The 13,724-nt window shown below is 47.5% G+C and overlaps 1 protein-coding gene across 1 annotated transcript in view; it reads left to right on the top strand.

Moving 5' to 3' along the window:
- Positions 1-680: 680 nt before the first annotated feature.
- The window catches only part of TP63 (tumor protein p63), a 117,366-nt gene continuing 104,322 nt past the window's right edge, over positions 681-13,724 (top strand). Inside the window, exons 1-2 of the mRNA XM_059822862.1 lie at positions 681-818; positions 12,571-12,647. Of these exons, the coding sequence (XP_059678845.1) occupies positions 681-818; positions 12,571-12,647 (215 nt within the window). The remainder of the gene's footprint in view (positions 819-12,570; positions 12,648-13,724) is intronic.

The raw sequence follows: 13,724 nt of genomic DNA, 5'->3' as shown, positions 1-13,724 counted from the left end.
CTTCTCCTGTCCACTTTCTTCATGCTTTCCCCAGACACACACAAACAAAAAGTAGCCCATGGCATGTACCTGAAAAGGCGGTACCTTCCTCTCCACACTTGGGCACAAACGCAGTTGCAGACAGCTGCTGTGAAAGAAAATCTTTTTGTGATGAATAACCACTCTGGAGCTCACTGGGCATCTGCCTATTTATTGTTGGTCAAGGGATTGCCTAGGTCAGTGGTGGTGTGTGTAATTACAAAATGCTGGGCAGTTGCCCAGGTGGTTTGTGTAAGTACAAGTATACCCTATAGCTATAAATGTGCTTGAAACTTTGGACTGGGCAATCCTGTGGACAGGGGAGGGAGGAGGTGGTGGCACAGTCAGGCAGCTGCAGCTGTGTCTCATGACAGTGGGCAGAGCTGCCGGGAAGGTGACAGAGGGGCTCCAGCATCTGCAGCAAGTTTCTCCTCTTGGGCGATCCACCAGCCTCTGGGCAAGGGCGGCTCTGCAGGAAGAGCTGGTAACAATGCTCACACTAAGCAAGCTGTGCTGCATGGAAGCTCTGGCTGGTTAGGGTGCTATTACACCTTCATCCAACCCTTCTCCCTGCCCAGCCATCATGCTGAGATGATGATTGCTGCAGCAGGCGCGAAGGGGACAGGATGGGGGCTTTGTCTTCAGCTGCTGCGGTTCACAAGATGACGTCTAAAGACATTCCCAACTTTCTTGGTGTTGAGGAGACACTGGTACATGAAGTGATACAGCTGAAGCACTCACAGGGACTCAACCTGGTAGGATGCGGGTGGTGTGATAACAACCACAGCAAGAGGAGCCAGGTAGGCAGCTAAGGGTGGAAGCATCTTTAGCCTCCACAGCAAAAAAGCCCAGAACTCTGCCAGAGCCCTTTCCAAAAGCTGTAACTGCTGATGCTCCAGGGTATGAGCCTTTAGCAGGTGATCCGAATTGTTCAGCCCTCTCTCAAGCTCTTACGGTATCGGCAACATCTGGGTTAGAGGCCACCAGCAGGTAGCACTACTTTGGCCCTCTGTGCTCTGCAGTCCTTCCACGAGGTGTGAAAGCTGATGTAGCAAAGGCTTCATGTGAAGAGTATTCTTTCCTTTTCCCCAGCGCTGTAAACAAGAGTGCAAAGGGTCCTACTGAAGCCAACCTTGCACACCATAGACTGAGCTCTCTTAGATCTCTTTAACGGTTGGAATTGTGAAATATTTGTTGCATCTATAATTAGGGAGTAGAACAGATGGCTAGAGCTTAGTTATAATTAAAGTCTAATGCACAGTAAAATAACCTAATGCAGCCAGTGATTCAGCAGCAACCAAAGAATTTTAATTCTTTCTTTTCTGGGCTTAAGCTTCAATTGCAGGAATTGGGACTTCAGGGAAAGTCTGTTGCATCACTTATTACATAGGGATATGGCTCTATATTAAAGGATTGTGTGGAAATTTTTGATTGCGATGTATTAAGTTACATTGTGTGGTCTCGCTTACCTTAGTAACTTGAAATCATGTGCGAAAAAGGCATGTGAATTGTTTTAACAGCACAGAACCTGCATGTTGCAATCTGTTTTAGAAGAGACTTTCTTAAAGTCTGTCTGCCTAGTAATTGATTGCTAATGCTTTAGGATAAGTTATTTGGAAAGAGGCATTAATTAGGTGCTCTTAGACAGGAACACATTTTATTTACAAAGCTGTTTTAAATGGTGTTATCAATAATAATAACTTAATGCGTATTTAACGTCACTTTCAAGTATGGATTGTTAGAAACCTCACAACATTAGAACTGGAAGCAAGTGAATAAGCTTCTCATTTCCTGGGAGACAAGGCTGGGAGCTAGCATCAGGCAAAGAAACATGAAAAGCAGTATTACTGTGAGCTTTGCAGACTGTGGAAATGTTTTTTTGTTGTTGTTGTTTTGTTTGGGTTTTTTGTGGTTTGGGATTTTTTACTTATTTATTTAGGGCAGAGGGATGGCTGTAATGCAACCTGCCAAGGGTATGAGAGGCCAGCTCTCCCATAAGGAGAACAAGCACAGTTCTGGACCATTCCTGGAGACTGAGAAGACACAAGAGAAAATGATTTTATGAGCAGACTATATTAATTTTCCCTTCCCCATCCTCTCAGATGACTTACTGAAAAGATTCACCTGTATCTACTTGGAATATTGGGACATTAATCTGTAAATTAGCAATGCACTTGCCAGGGCTACAGCTGCCTGAGGGATTTCAGAGGTCTCCCCTGCTTCCCTTCCAGCAGGCTGGAAAGATCTGTGTTAAGTGATAGGTTTTTCTCAAAGCTGAGATCAGCCTCGGGTGGCCACTGCTCTTCCAGGGCCTGTCCCAGGAGGACTTGGGAGGCACCTCTTGCCTAGCGAGCATGAAGGGAACACCAATTACCTGACGTTTATTATGGATTATAGGCATGCAGGCAACCCATAACTGCTCAGTCATTAATGGTGACAGCATGCCGCGAATTTTGGTAGTCCCTCTGGTGCTGTCTTAAACTGCAGCAGATGAGGGTGCAGGAGCTGTGTCTGTGGTAGGTGGGCTCCACAGGACTTGCAAAAGCTGCTACTTTTTGCAGAGTTAATGCAGATTGTGGATGCTGTCTGGAAATCCTTGAACAGGAGGCAGGCAGCATTAAGGTTTTCTGAACTGATGCTGTTTAAGCAATTTGTACCATGCTTTGGAGCCCTATCCTTAAGAAGGCTGACTTTAAGGAAAAAAAAATAAAAAAGGCAGGAATGGTTCCCAGCTCTGCATTTGTCTCAGATGTGAGCCTCGGGGCTAAAATACCCCGTTCTCCAGGGCTAGTGCACCCCTGCAAGACAGAGGTGGCCTCTGCTTTCATACCTATAGAGACCATGGTCTCTAAGTGAATCTAGAACAGCCCCTGGAAAAGTGTATGGAAAGTCAGGGGTTTGCAGAGATACTGCGAAAGGCAGGATTTGGCTCACTCAGCCTTTTGATGGATGGTAATAGGATGGGGAATGGAGCGACCTAGCTCAGCTTCACTAAAAGCAGGACTTTTCAGTAAAGCTGATAGGCAGCAAAAAAAACCCCAAACCACACAAAACTAAAAACACACCCTTATCCCTACTCACAGATTGAGTATTTCTGACCTGCCACCCCATGAGATGACAGCAGCAGCGCTCATCAGTAAGACTTTGCAAAGAAGTGTCCGTTGAGCACCTGGGAGCTGGTCCCACAAGTACCAGGAGATTTGGGTGGCTGCTCGCGACTGCTCGGCCATCGGTAACAGGATGGCAGGGATCACCAGATGGCACTGTTACGTGCACTCACAATAACTCGCTTTCCTGCACGGCAGATGTGCGCTGCCTCGAAACGTGTTATGTCGCTGAGGTTTTTAAGAGGTTGATTCTTGGAAATCAACTGTCAGTTGTCAATCTGCCCACTGTGTGCTGCACCTTGTACCAGCATTGCTGCTTGGGGGAGGTTTGATCTCCCAGGAGGAGGGACTGGGTTTCTAAAGATGTAGGATTGCCCGTGTGTTAGGTACCTCTGGTTTAGCTGGTGTTACCCAGATGGTGTGTCACTTCTGGCAGGTCTGACTCCTAGTGAAGAGCAATGCTGGCTTCTGCCGTCCCACGGCAATGGGGAAATTACCCTGGTTTGAAAAGCTGAAGGCTGAGTTGAGGGCCTGGGACAGGGGGTTAATCTTTTGCCTGCTTTAAGAGTGCAATGTATGGCATGCTTAGGCTGAGTCACAGCAGAAATTATTTCACTTTGGAAAAAGTGAGGTGTGAACTTTTGATCGTATCACAGGTGAGGTTTTGGTTTTTTCAAGGATGCACATATGGGCTATTAGCATCAAAGTGCAAGGATAGGGGTGATGCAAGAGACTCTCCTTAAGTCATTATCCTCTCCATAAAGACATGAAACGCAGCAAAGTTCAGGAAAGCTGAAAAGCCTCTGAGAGGGGGAAAAAAAGGTTTTATTAACTTTCGCATGTTACTTAAGTGGCACCAAACCCTTACTTTATGCCCATGTACTTTACTGGCACTGATTAAGTGGATTTTGTGCTCCATCCTGAGGAGGATGGACTGACTAGCAGAGCTGAGCATGTCCTAGCCTTACTGTTTTTCAAGCTGTAAGCCTGGAAAAGGACACCCATGCCCCTAAATGCAGGTGTTCTCAGGCTGTATCTCCAGCACAGTCAGGAGGGCAATTATTGTGTGAACACACCCATGTTAATGGTAACCTGGGTGAGCTGGGTACTGCTGGCTGGGGAGGTGTGGAAGTGCAGGCTTCAGCAGAGGATGTGCAGGTTTGCAACCAGGGCTTCCATCACTAGTGGTTAATGCTTTGGGGATTTTTGTTTTAATTGCTACTCGTTCTTGAACCGGCTTTAATCCCATTAGTTTGGGTATGCCTGCAGGAGCTGTGCTTGCACTTTGGATTGCAAGACAGATATAGCCTTAATGTTGGGAACTAGAGCCCTGCCAGCCAAGCAGTGAGTTTTTGTTGTATCCTGTTTGGAAATGAGAAATTCTTTTGAGACCAATGCTTTTGCATGGAGTATTTATTCTCTGAAGCTGCCAAAAGGACAGAGAGGTTTCTGCTTGTGCAGAGTATGCAGGAGATGGAAAACAGCAAGGGATGATAGCAGCAACAAGATGTTGCTACAATTCAGGTCAGCTCTGACTCACAAGGAAAAGTTAGAGGGAGTGAAAAACGAGTGATGCAGCAATATTCAGTCTATTGCATTTCTGTGTCCTCCATCGAGGCTGACAGTAAATGCCATCCTTGCTAGTGTCTTTTTCACTGAGTGAATCTCTCCACGCAGACAACTTGCTGAAAGTTTTCACCTTGCTTCATATAGAGCAAACCTCTTCTTTCATTTGCTTCTGGTCTGGTGCTGCTGGCTGTCACCAGCACTTCAGAAGCTGATATCCTCGATGTCCATGCACCAAACTCTGTAGCTTCTGATGTGAAAGCCTGGGAGATGGGAGCAGAGCACGATAAAACTCTGGGATGGGTCTGGGGTGAGAGGATGAGTGTGAGCCTGTGCTAGAAAAATAAAGTGAAACTGCGGGGAGATGCTGGTTCTGCTCTCCTCTGCCACCCACCTCACTGCACAGCAGAGCCGGGGCAGGTCTTCACTCATAAGAATGTGGTCACCGGGGCTTCTCTCCCCAACCTGGGCTTGACCTCGCAGGGCGCGATGACGCCGTGTGTATTTGTGGCGCAGTTCTCGCCAGAATGCCAGACATGTCGCGTGGCAGCTGTATGGGGAGGCCAAGCCTTCCACCTACACAGCTCCTGCCACCCCTTTGATATGCAATCCAGACCCCATGGCGGGGTGTTGCCACCTGTCCCGGGGCGCTCCAGCCCAGCTTTAGCCCAGGCTGTGGCCCCGCTATGTCTCGGGAACGCCTGGAGACGATGGCGCAGCTGCGCTGACGTCAGGGAGGGAAATTCCCTCTGCCCGGCAGGTCTGTCGCTGCCTCCCCGCCTTGGGCAGCGGGAGTTCCCCGTGGGAGTTGCATGGTGTCCTGCAGCTCTCGAACAGGGCAGGCTCTCTTGGGACCAAAGCACTGCTGGTGAGCTGACTGCAGGAGGGGAGTCTGCTATTGGCCTTGTTTCTGGTTTATCACTACAGTCACTGCTCTCTGTGCTTCACTTTCTTCCCTCATGCATGAACACTACAGGGCTTGGGTTTTTCTTTCCCTTGGCATGCCAGGGCGATGGAGCAAACAGGAGCACCAATTCCGGTTTGGGATGTTGGTGTCCTGATGTTGGTCTCTGAGACGGTTCCTTCTGCTCCCTCTCCATAGAGAGAAGAGCCCTGGTGTTCAGGAATGGCTAAAAGAAAACCCCTCCAGTGTTCATATCTGCTTTTCACTGATAGCATTGCCCTTACAGTTAGTTGTGTCTGACTCCTTCTCAATGGTGAGAAAATTGAGACTGCAGCTTCCAAAATGCATGTTCAGCTTCCAGCCTGCTTTCATACCATCTCCCTCCTGCCAGGTGAAAACAAGGGGCAAAACTTCCCACTGCCCCTACTTCTGAAAAGAAAAAAAAAAAGACCCAATGTGGCCCTCAGTGGTGGGATTGTCTCCAGAACAGGGGACATCCATAGCTGTACCGAGGTTTTACCATCAGACTGTGATGTAGGTGACTACATCTCTGAGGATCTTGGTGGGGGACAGTGAGATATAAAGGCTGGTGCATTAGAAGTGAAGCCAGCCTCAGGCAGGCTCTTTGGCTTGGAGTGATCCCAAAGAAAGATGCAGAGCTGGCGCTTGTGGGAGGCTCAGAGCACAGTCCCAATTAGCCTGCTGACAGGGGTGCTCTGGGCTTGCTCCTAGCACCAGTCTCTGCCCTGGCACCTGGGAGACAGGAAAACCTGGAGTGAACAAGGGAAGCCACTAACTGTTCTGTGGGAGCTGGAAGTCTCCATAAACATGTGGGACAACTGGAGAAGGGTACAAAGTGCTTTGCTGGAAGCTGTAGGGTTGGAGGAGAAAGGGAAGCAGTTGGAAGCTCCTGTTGTAGCTGTTCTGGGTCCCTTAGAAGTATTAATAGTTTCAGTGTTGCTCAAGCAGAGGACTATAGCGTGTCCTGACAGACAAAGACTATGAAGTAGGTGATGGTGAGGGCGGAGAACGTGGAAGACTTCGGGTTTTCCACTGTGGGACAGTCAGTCTTGCAGTCCCTGTCTTCTGAGTCCCTGCTGAGACCAAGATCCTGGGAACAAATGCTTAAGAAGTGGTTTGTGCCTCATGAAAACTTTCACTATCCCTGCAAAGTAAAACAGCAAACTATTTTTTTTTTTTTTTTTTTTGCACTCCTTTACTGCGAGTGGATGATGCTCTCACACTACAGATGTGACAGAGGAGACACCAAAGGCAACCAGACAGTTCTGAAAGCGGTTCACATAGCCCTGCTGAGCAGGGCTGTGACAGTGCCATCTCCTTTGTCCCTTTCTAGCGCTCCGTAACAGTTCATGGCCAACATGAGGATAGTGCAGAGCTCCAGGTGCATGGTATCACATGCACACAGCAGCTTGAAGATGGTGTGTGTTTTAAAGTCCACAGTTGTTAGCACTGGTATGTTCAGATTTACCAGGAGGAGGAGGATGTGGGGAGCAGTACACTAAGACACCTTTGTCATCTTCTTTTTGGATGTGCCTAGGGTTATGCTAGACTGCTCACTCACTGACTTGTCACCAGTCCTGGGACCAGACTTGGCCATCGGTGACCAAGCCCTGGACTGCAGACATTGCAGCTGCATCCGCACAGCGCTGTCCTGGAGCTGCTGCATGGGCTCAGCCCCTCCTGTCCCCACCAGCAGCTCTGGGCTTCCTGTGCAGGACAGTACCAGCATGGGGGGGGGGCTGGGGTTTGAGTACCCTTTTTTTACTGGTTTATGTTTGCACTAGGGACAAAAGGTGATGGGCAAATGGGTAAGATTGTGTGTAGAACTGTGGTATTTTTATTTATTAATTTATTTTTTAAGTTTGCTGTTCTCCCTGTCCCTTGTCTCTCAGTATGGGGGTGAGGGGGAAGCTTGTATGAGCCAGAAATCCGACACTTCTGGAGCAGTGGGATCAGAGATCCCTGTTTGCTGGAGGCAGAACATGAATTGTTATGGAAGCTTTTCCCACCATCGCAGCATGTGGGTAGATCCTCCGAAGTCTGTGAGGGTCATATTCCTGTTGCCACTTTCCCTTCACTGGAGTTACTGAAAAGTTGTCTTTCCTCTGCTTGCTTGCGTTCACGAAACTCCTAAAAACTTTAATATATTTGAGACCTTTGAACTTCTTTAATATTTAGCTGAAATTGGAAAATGTGCTCAGAAAGAGACACTGACATTGTGTATTCCTGTTCCCTTGCATATCCAAGCTAAAGACATTTTATTTCTGGTGGGAGGGACTTCCTTCTCTTCAACTTTTTCTAATAAAAAATCCCCTATATCCCACAGACTTCTTGCTCTTAAAAGAAATGCATTTTAACTTTAAAAAACCTAGAACAACCACAACCACTCCCCTGGAAACCCCAAGCTGCAAATGAAACTTTTCATCCCTTGGTGTAAAGGGTGGGGCTGATTCCAGGCAAATCCTGAAGCCAGCAGTTGCAAAGGTGGCTCAGAGCAAAGCTGGTGTCTCCCCTTCCCTGTCTTCCTTAGCTCCAAGCCTTTCAGAGATCCTCAGACCCATAGATCAGGACTTGGAGTCGCAGAGATGTCAGGAAACGGTGTCTCTTCCTTTCAGGACTGGGGCTAGCACACAGGCAGCCTGGCGCTGAGTTTGGGTGGTGATGGGGAGACCATTGTAAAACCCCAGCAGTCTCCTCCTGAGGATATAAATGTTTGCCTCCACTAAAAAATAATCTCGTGGTTGTTTCAATCACAGCTTAAATTCAAGCCGTAGAAAGGGTGCATGGAGGGGTAATGGGAGAGTAGTCTACAGCTGTTTCTCTAGCTGTTTTTCACTCCCAGACGTGAAAACAGCAGTGGTGAAGCGATGCCCTGCATTCTCACCCACCTACACACATGCTTCCTCCGCATATCCCCGTGCCGCCTGCTTACCGCAAGTGCTAGAGGCTCAGATACAAATCCGCGAGCCAGACAGATCCCTGACACCCTGGCTTCCGCCCTGCTTCTGCAGGACACGTGCCTGCTGCCATTAGGTTAGCATCACCCTCATTACCAGCAAGGAAACCTCCGAGGAAGAGTAGTGAACACTGAGAATATCACAAGCCCCTTTTTCTTTTGAGTTGACTACATTTGAGGTCTGCTTTTGTGAGAAGCTCCCCTTTGCCTGTGCTCCCAGGCTGCTGTGATGAACTTTGCTAGTCCTCGTGTACCCACTCAGACCCCCTCTGAAATCTTCAGCTCTTGAGTGTCTTGGGCTCCATCTCCCAGGAGATTTTTTTTTTTTTTTTTTTTTTTTAAGGCAGCGAAAATGGGGTTGGCCAAATACCACTGAGCCTTGAGAGCCTCCCAGCTATGCATAGGGCACTGGCAATACATGCATGCACACACCCTGTGGCTTGTGTTTCCACTGCGGACTGTGCTATGCAAAGGAGCGCCTTGCAGCTGAGAGGAGTTTGATGCAGTCTAAGTGCAATGGTAGATATCTCTGTCTAAATTCATGGTGAATCAACCCACAGCTAAATGTTGGCTGTGAGCAGGGGGGAGGAAGGAAGCTGGGGTTGGGGGAAAGAAGTCAGGCCACTTGCTGGCTTTTGCAGGTGTTTTCTGTGCACTGTCACCAGTGGGTTTCCATGGCTCCATTTTCCAGCTGGGAAAAGCAAAAATGGGCCTTCTGAGCTACTTCAAAACATGTACAGATCTCTGTGGAAGGCTGAAAATGTCCCGCTCTCTGGGAAAAGCAGTCAGGTACTGCGTGCACTGCTAAAATGAGCCCAACTGTGAGCCATTTGCATTTGCCCAGCCCCAGGCACGGGGGCTGGTAAGGACCTTGGGCAGTTAGTGGTCCCTTTTGAAGTTTTTATGGAAATGACCTTGCTAGACACCCCCTCCCATCAGTGCCTTGTGAGTTAGAAGAGAACCCTGCTCCAAGCTACTACTACGCATTACAATTATGTGGTGGTGCTTTTTTAAATTAATTATGGTTTTTCAGGAGAAGTTATTCTTTTGGTGTGAATTGTGAGCTGGAGACTAACTGCCTCTTCTTGACTGTGGTGCTGCTAGACGTGTTCGGCACTAAAAGCAGGAATCACAGGCTTCGTAGTTTAGGCTGTAGCAGACTTGTACTTAATGTTTCTGAGGTCCGAGGGGTACTCTGCTGTGCAGAGTTAAGGTAGTGTAAAACCAGGGGTCAGGCCCATCCTTAGAGGCAGAGGCAGCCCAGCAGCATCAATTCCAGGAGCTACCTGTTGTACTTCATAAAGCCCTTGGGATGTGTGTTCTGGGCACACAGCATGATCTGGGCACATGCCAGGTGAGGAGACTGGCCAAAACCAGGAGAGCAGGTCTGAGTCTCCCGGTGGGAATTGTCCAGCCTTCCCCTGCTCCCAGTGCATTGGCCCTGGCACCCAGGCCATGCTGGGAAAGACTCTTCTCCAGCTCCCATGGAGAAGTAGGTAGAGCAGGATTTCATGAGAACAGCCGTTTTCACATGGCATTTCTTTTGCATGAGGTTTATTCCTTTTAGGCTGAAATCTATCAGGAAAGAGAAACTCTTCCAGGCTGTTGGGAGAGTGCATAATGCATGGTCACTCTTTCATGAAGCCAGGCCTGCAGAGGCTAGTCCCACCACGGGCATGGTAGAAGAAATCCAACAAGCTTCTGGTGTGTCTCTATGAGCAAGCACGAGGTCTTAGCAGTGTACCCACAGCACAGCCTGGTGCCTACATGCATGTCCCCAGCCAGGCTGGTTATCCATACTCACACCCATGGGTGCAGATTGAAACTGAGTCCTGGAGCAAGAGAGCATGAACCCAAGCTCTTGCTCAAATGGTTTGTGCAGGGAGAGTGCTTGCCCACTGTGTCTTTGGTTAAGAGTGGATGCTCAAAGCCTAGACCAGAGCCAGGCTAGCAGTGTGAACCACAAGTTTGCACTGTCCTCTGGCCCTCCTTGCCCATTCCCTGGAGGTATTTGCTGCCTTGGGAGAGGTCGCGGCACAGGGGTAAACACAGCCCTGACCTCAGCAGCAGAAGGGGATGCAGCCATGCTGCAGCCATGCTCCCTGGGCTGCATCGTGCGTATATAAGCCCTGGTGTGATTTCCCCCTCTTCCCTCCCCAGCGGAGCCTGGTTTGGACATTTCCACACTTCTTCACCAGTGATGCAGGTTACAAGGTTTGGTATTTACTCCAGGGCTCAGCCTAAGAGAAGAAAGGTGTTTCGTATTACTGCTCCTCCATAGGCCAGGCAGAGGAAGCAGTGTCCAGCAGCAAGGGAGCCCTTAACTTGAGTTAATAAATACATCCTTCGTTTCCAGCCTGTCTTCCTTGGCTAATGCCGCTTATTGTAATGAAAGCTGCTTGGACTTGGCCAGGGATCAGCCCTGCGAGTTTACAGGATTCACAATTCACAGATGTTAGGAACTATCAGGCTGAGTGTGGGTGGAGAATGTCAAGTCTGAAATAGCTACCCTGCCACCCTGGCACAGGCAGCAAAGAAAGTGTTTCCACATGACATTCTTCGAACGAAAATTTCCTACAAGGAAAACACAGAGGGGGAAAATAAGAGGCAATCATTGCTGTCTCAGAGGTTTCCTGGCTTTTGCTTGGGAAGTTGGCATTTGTGCTGACATCAGCACAAAAGATGCACTCTAGGTGAGCTGTAGGGCAGCCCCTTCCCCTCTCTTCATATACACAAACATATACATCTGCTTGAAGATGCAATCCCACTGGTGCATAGATACATGGACGCTATTTTTTCCTGTTGGAATCCATTTTAATTTAGCTCCTGATTCATATTTCATTCATTCTCCAAAACCACAAAACCAGGATAGGTTTACAGCCTGTACTATTTGGATGAGCCATGGCAGGGGAAAAACAGGAGAACAAACCAGGTTGCTTTTCTGAATGATTTTCTGTGTGAATTAAAAAAACAAAAGGGGGGGAAGGACACACAACAAAATTGAAGTTTTCCTTCCTGGCTTTTATTTTCCTTCAGGAAAATCAAATCTGCTTTTCATTTTTGGTAGTTTGCTTTGGTGGACTTCACTTCGCTCTTGTTCCTTTAGGCTTTAGTGGCCTGAAAAATATGACTCTTATTTTCTTTTTTCTTACTTTTCTTTTCTCCTCAAGATATTTGAAACTATGGTTGGTTTTCATGTGGAAAACGTATATATTATTTACAGAACACTAAAACAATGAAAGATTTTTATATCATCTCAATTCTCTTTGAAAAAAAGTCAAAAGATGCAGAGGGGAAACATTAACAATTACATCTGATAGTTTGCTTGGGGGGAGGAGGGCAGGAAGGGGAGGCAGAGGAGCAAAAGTTCAGAGTTAATTTTAATTGAGGAATTTCCCCATATTTTGTCATTCAGCTTTTGAAACTGTGACCACAACAGACTGTTTGAACTGTGGCACGAGAGAGACTGAAAATTTCCCCAGGCAACTTTACGCAGGTATTAGCCACAGAGTTGACAAGGAAAGCTTTTAAAGTACGATGAAATTCAGCACAGACGCTGCACCCAGCAGAGGAAACTCCAGCCATCTGGAGACGAGGATGACCAGCGGCCACAGCAGTTTGCAAAATTGCAAGAGCTGCCAAAATTAAACTGTGAAGTCAGGCGGGAAGGCAACCAGTGACCAGCGAGATCAGAAGTTCAGAGATGCCCCAGATGAGCTCCCAACAACAAGTGTGGCCGACGTACACCAAAGTTTATTAAGGATGTTGAGAGGAGGGGAAAATATCCATGCAGAAGATGCCCAGCTGGTGAGGAGGGACTGGTGGTGATGCTCGGGTCACTTGATGAATCCCATTGGCCAAGTCCCTGGGAGATCCCACCCATTCGCAAGTGTAAAATAAATCTCTAAAGTTGTACCTCGTGTACCACTTGACCTTATCGCTTTTAGCCTGCTGGCTTTATATCTATTAATTTATTTTATTTTGGTTTGTACCCAAAGAGGGGCTCGAAGAAAATGAATTTTGAACCGGCACCTTTCACCACCTTGCAGTACTACCCTGATCCCTGCATCCAGCGGTGAGTCTCTGAGTGTGACGTAACTCTTTCCTATCGCATGTTTGATCTGTGTGTCTTGTGTAATTGTTAACTTTTCTGCTATCGTCCGGTGGCAGCTGGGCTGCACGCGGAAAAAATGTGCTGCTCTCTTCATGCTCAGTGGAGCTTATTATTATTTTTGGCTTTCTAACAGGTTACTGTTTAATTATAGGCATCCGTTTAAGATATCTCCCTTTTCCTCTTTGGCATTAGAGAAAAAATATATGGTAAACAACATGAAAGCTGATAGTATCTTTTCCCTGTGTTTTGGAGCAGAAGGTTACTCTGTGCTTTGGGTAGTGCAGGAATTGCTTTAGCTTTCTATAGTGTGTTTATTTGTCCCTTTAAATGAAAAAGCTCCTGGAAAGAACATGAGCTTAACTACGAAGCTCTGAGATTTTGGAATTTAAAGGATAAATCAATCATTTAAAAGATTCAGAGAAGAAAAAACTGCCTTCTAAGAGCGAGCATTTTTCCAATAATATTTTTTCATTCTGTCTAAACAGCCAGCCTCAGAGCCTGACAACCACTCTTATTTTAGCTTTGTTGTTATGCTGAGTTTTATAACTTTCCAGCAGATAAAAGAGCATGTCCGCACGAGGTATCACAGTATCACATTGTCAGTTTGTTTGTTTCTCCCAATAGAAGATACTATATTTAAGCATGGAAATGACATGTAGATGGTATTTTTCCAGTCGTAAAGTTCGGAGAGGTGAAATCCTCTGAGCACAGTCACTTGTCAAGCTACTTTAAGGCTAGTTTCTGGCTGTGTTTTGAAAAAGCCCTGGCTGGTGTCTCACCAAGGCATTTGATCCCCAGAAGGGTTAACTATTAACTCTGCATCCTCTTCAGGGTGCTGGGGAAGGCTGCTTGTGTTGCATAGCTGTCTGCTGAAGAAAGGGCTTGGCCACTGTCACCCGGCCCCGGCATTACAGGCAGCTTTGTGATCTCTTCATTTTTTTCCCCCACTATTACGATTCGTTGCAACGTTTGTGGGGGGTTTTCCCCCCATAATCCACTGGGTGCTTGGTGCCGCCACTGTGCGACAGTCCTGGGGAA

This window comes from Gavia stellata, chromosome 11 (assembly GCF_030936135.1).
Source record: "Gavia stellata isolate bGavSte3 chromosome 11, bGavSte3.hap2, whole genome shotgun sequence".
Classification (NCBI taxonomy): Eukaryota; Metazoa; Chordata; class Aves; order Gaviiformes; family Gaviidae; genus Gavia; species Gavia stellata.
The sequence above is the reverse complement of the archived record's forward strand: the minus strand, read 5'-3'. Positions and strand labels throughout refer to the sequence as shown.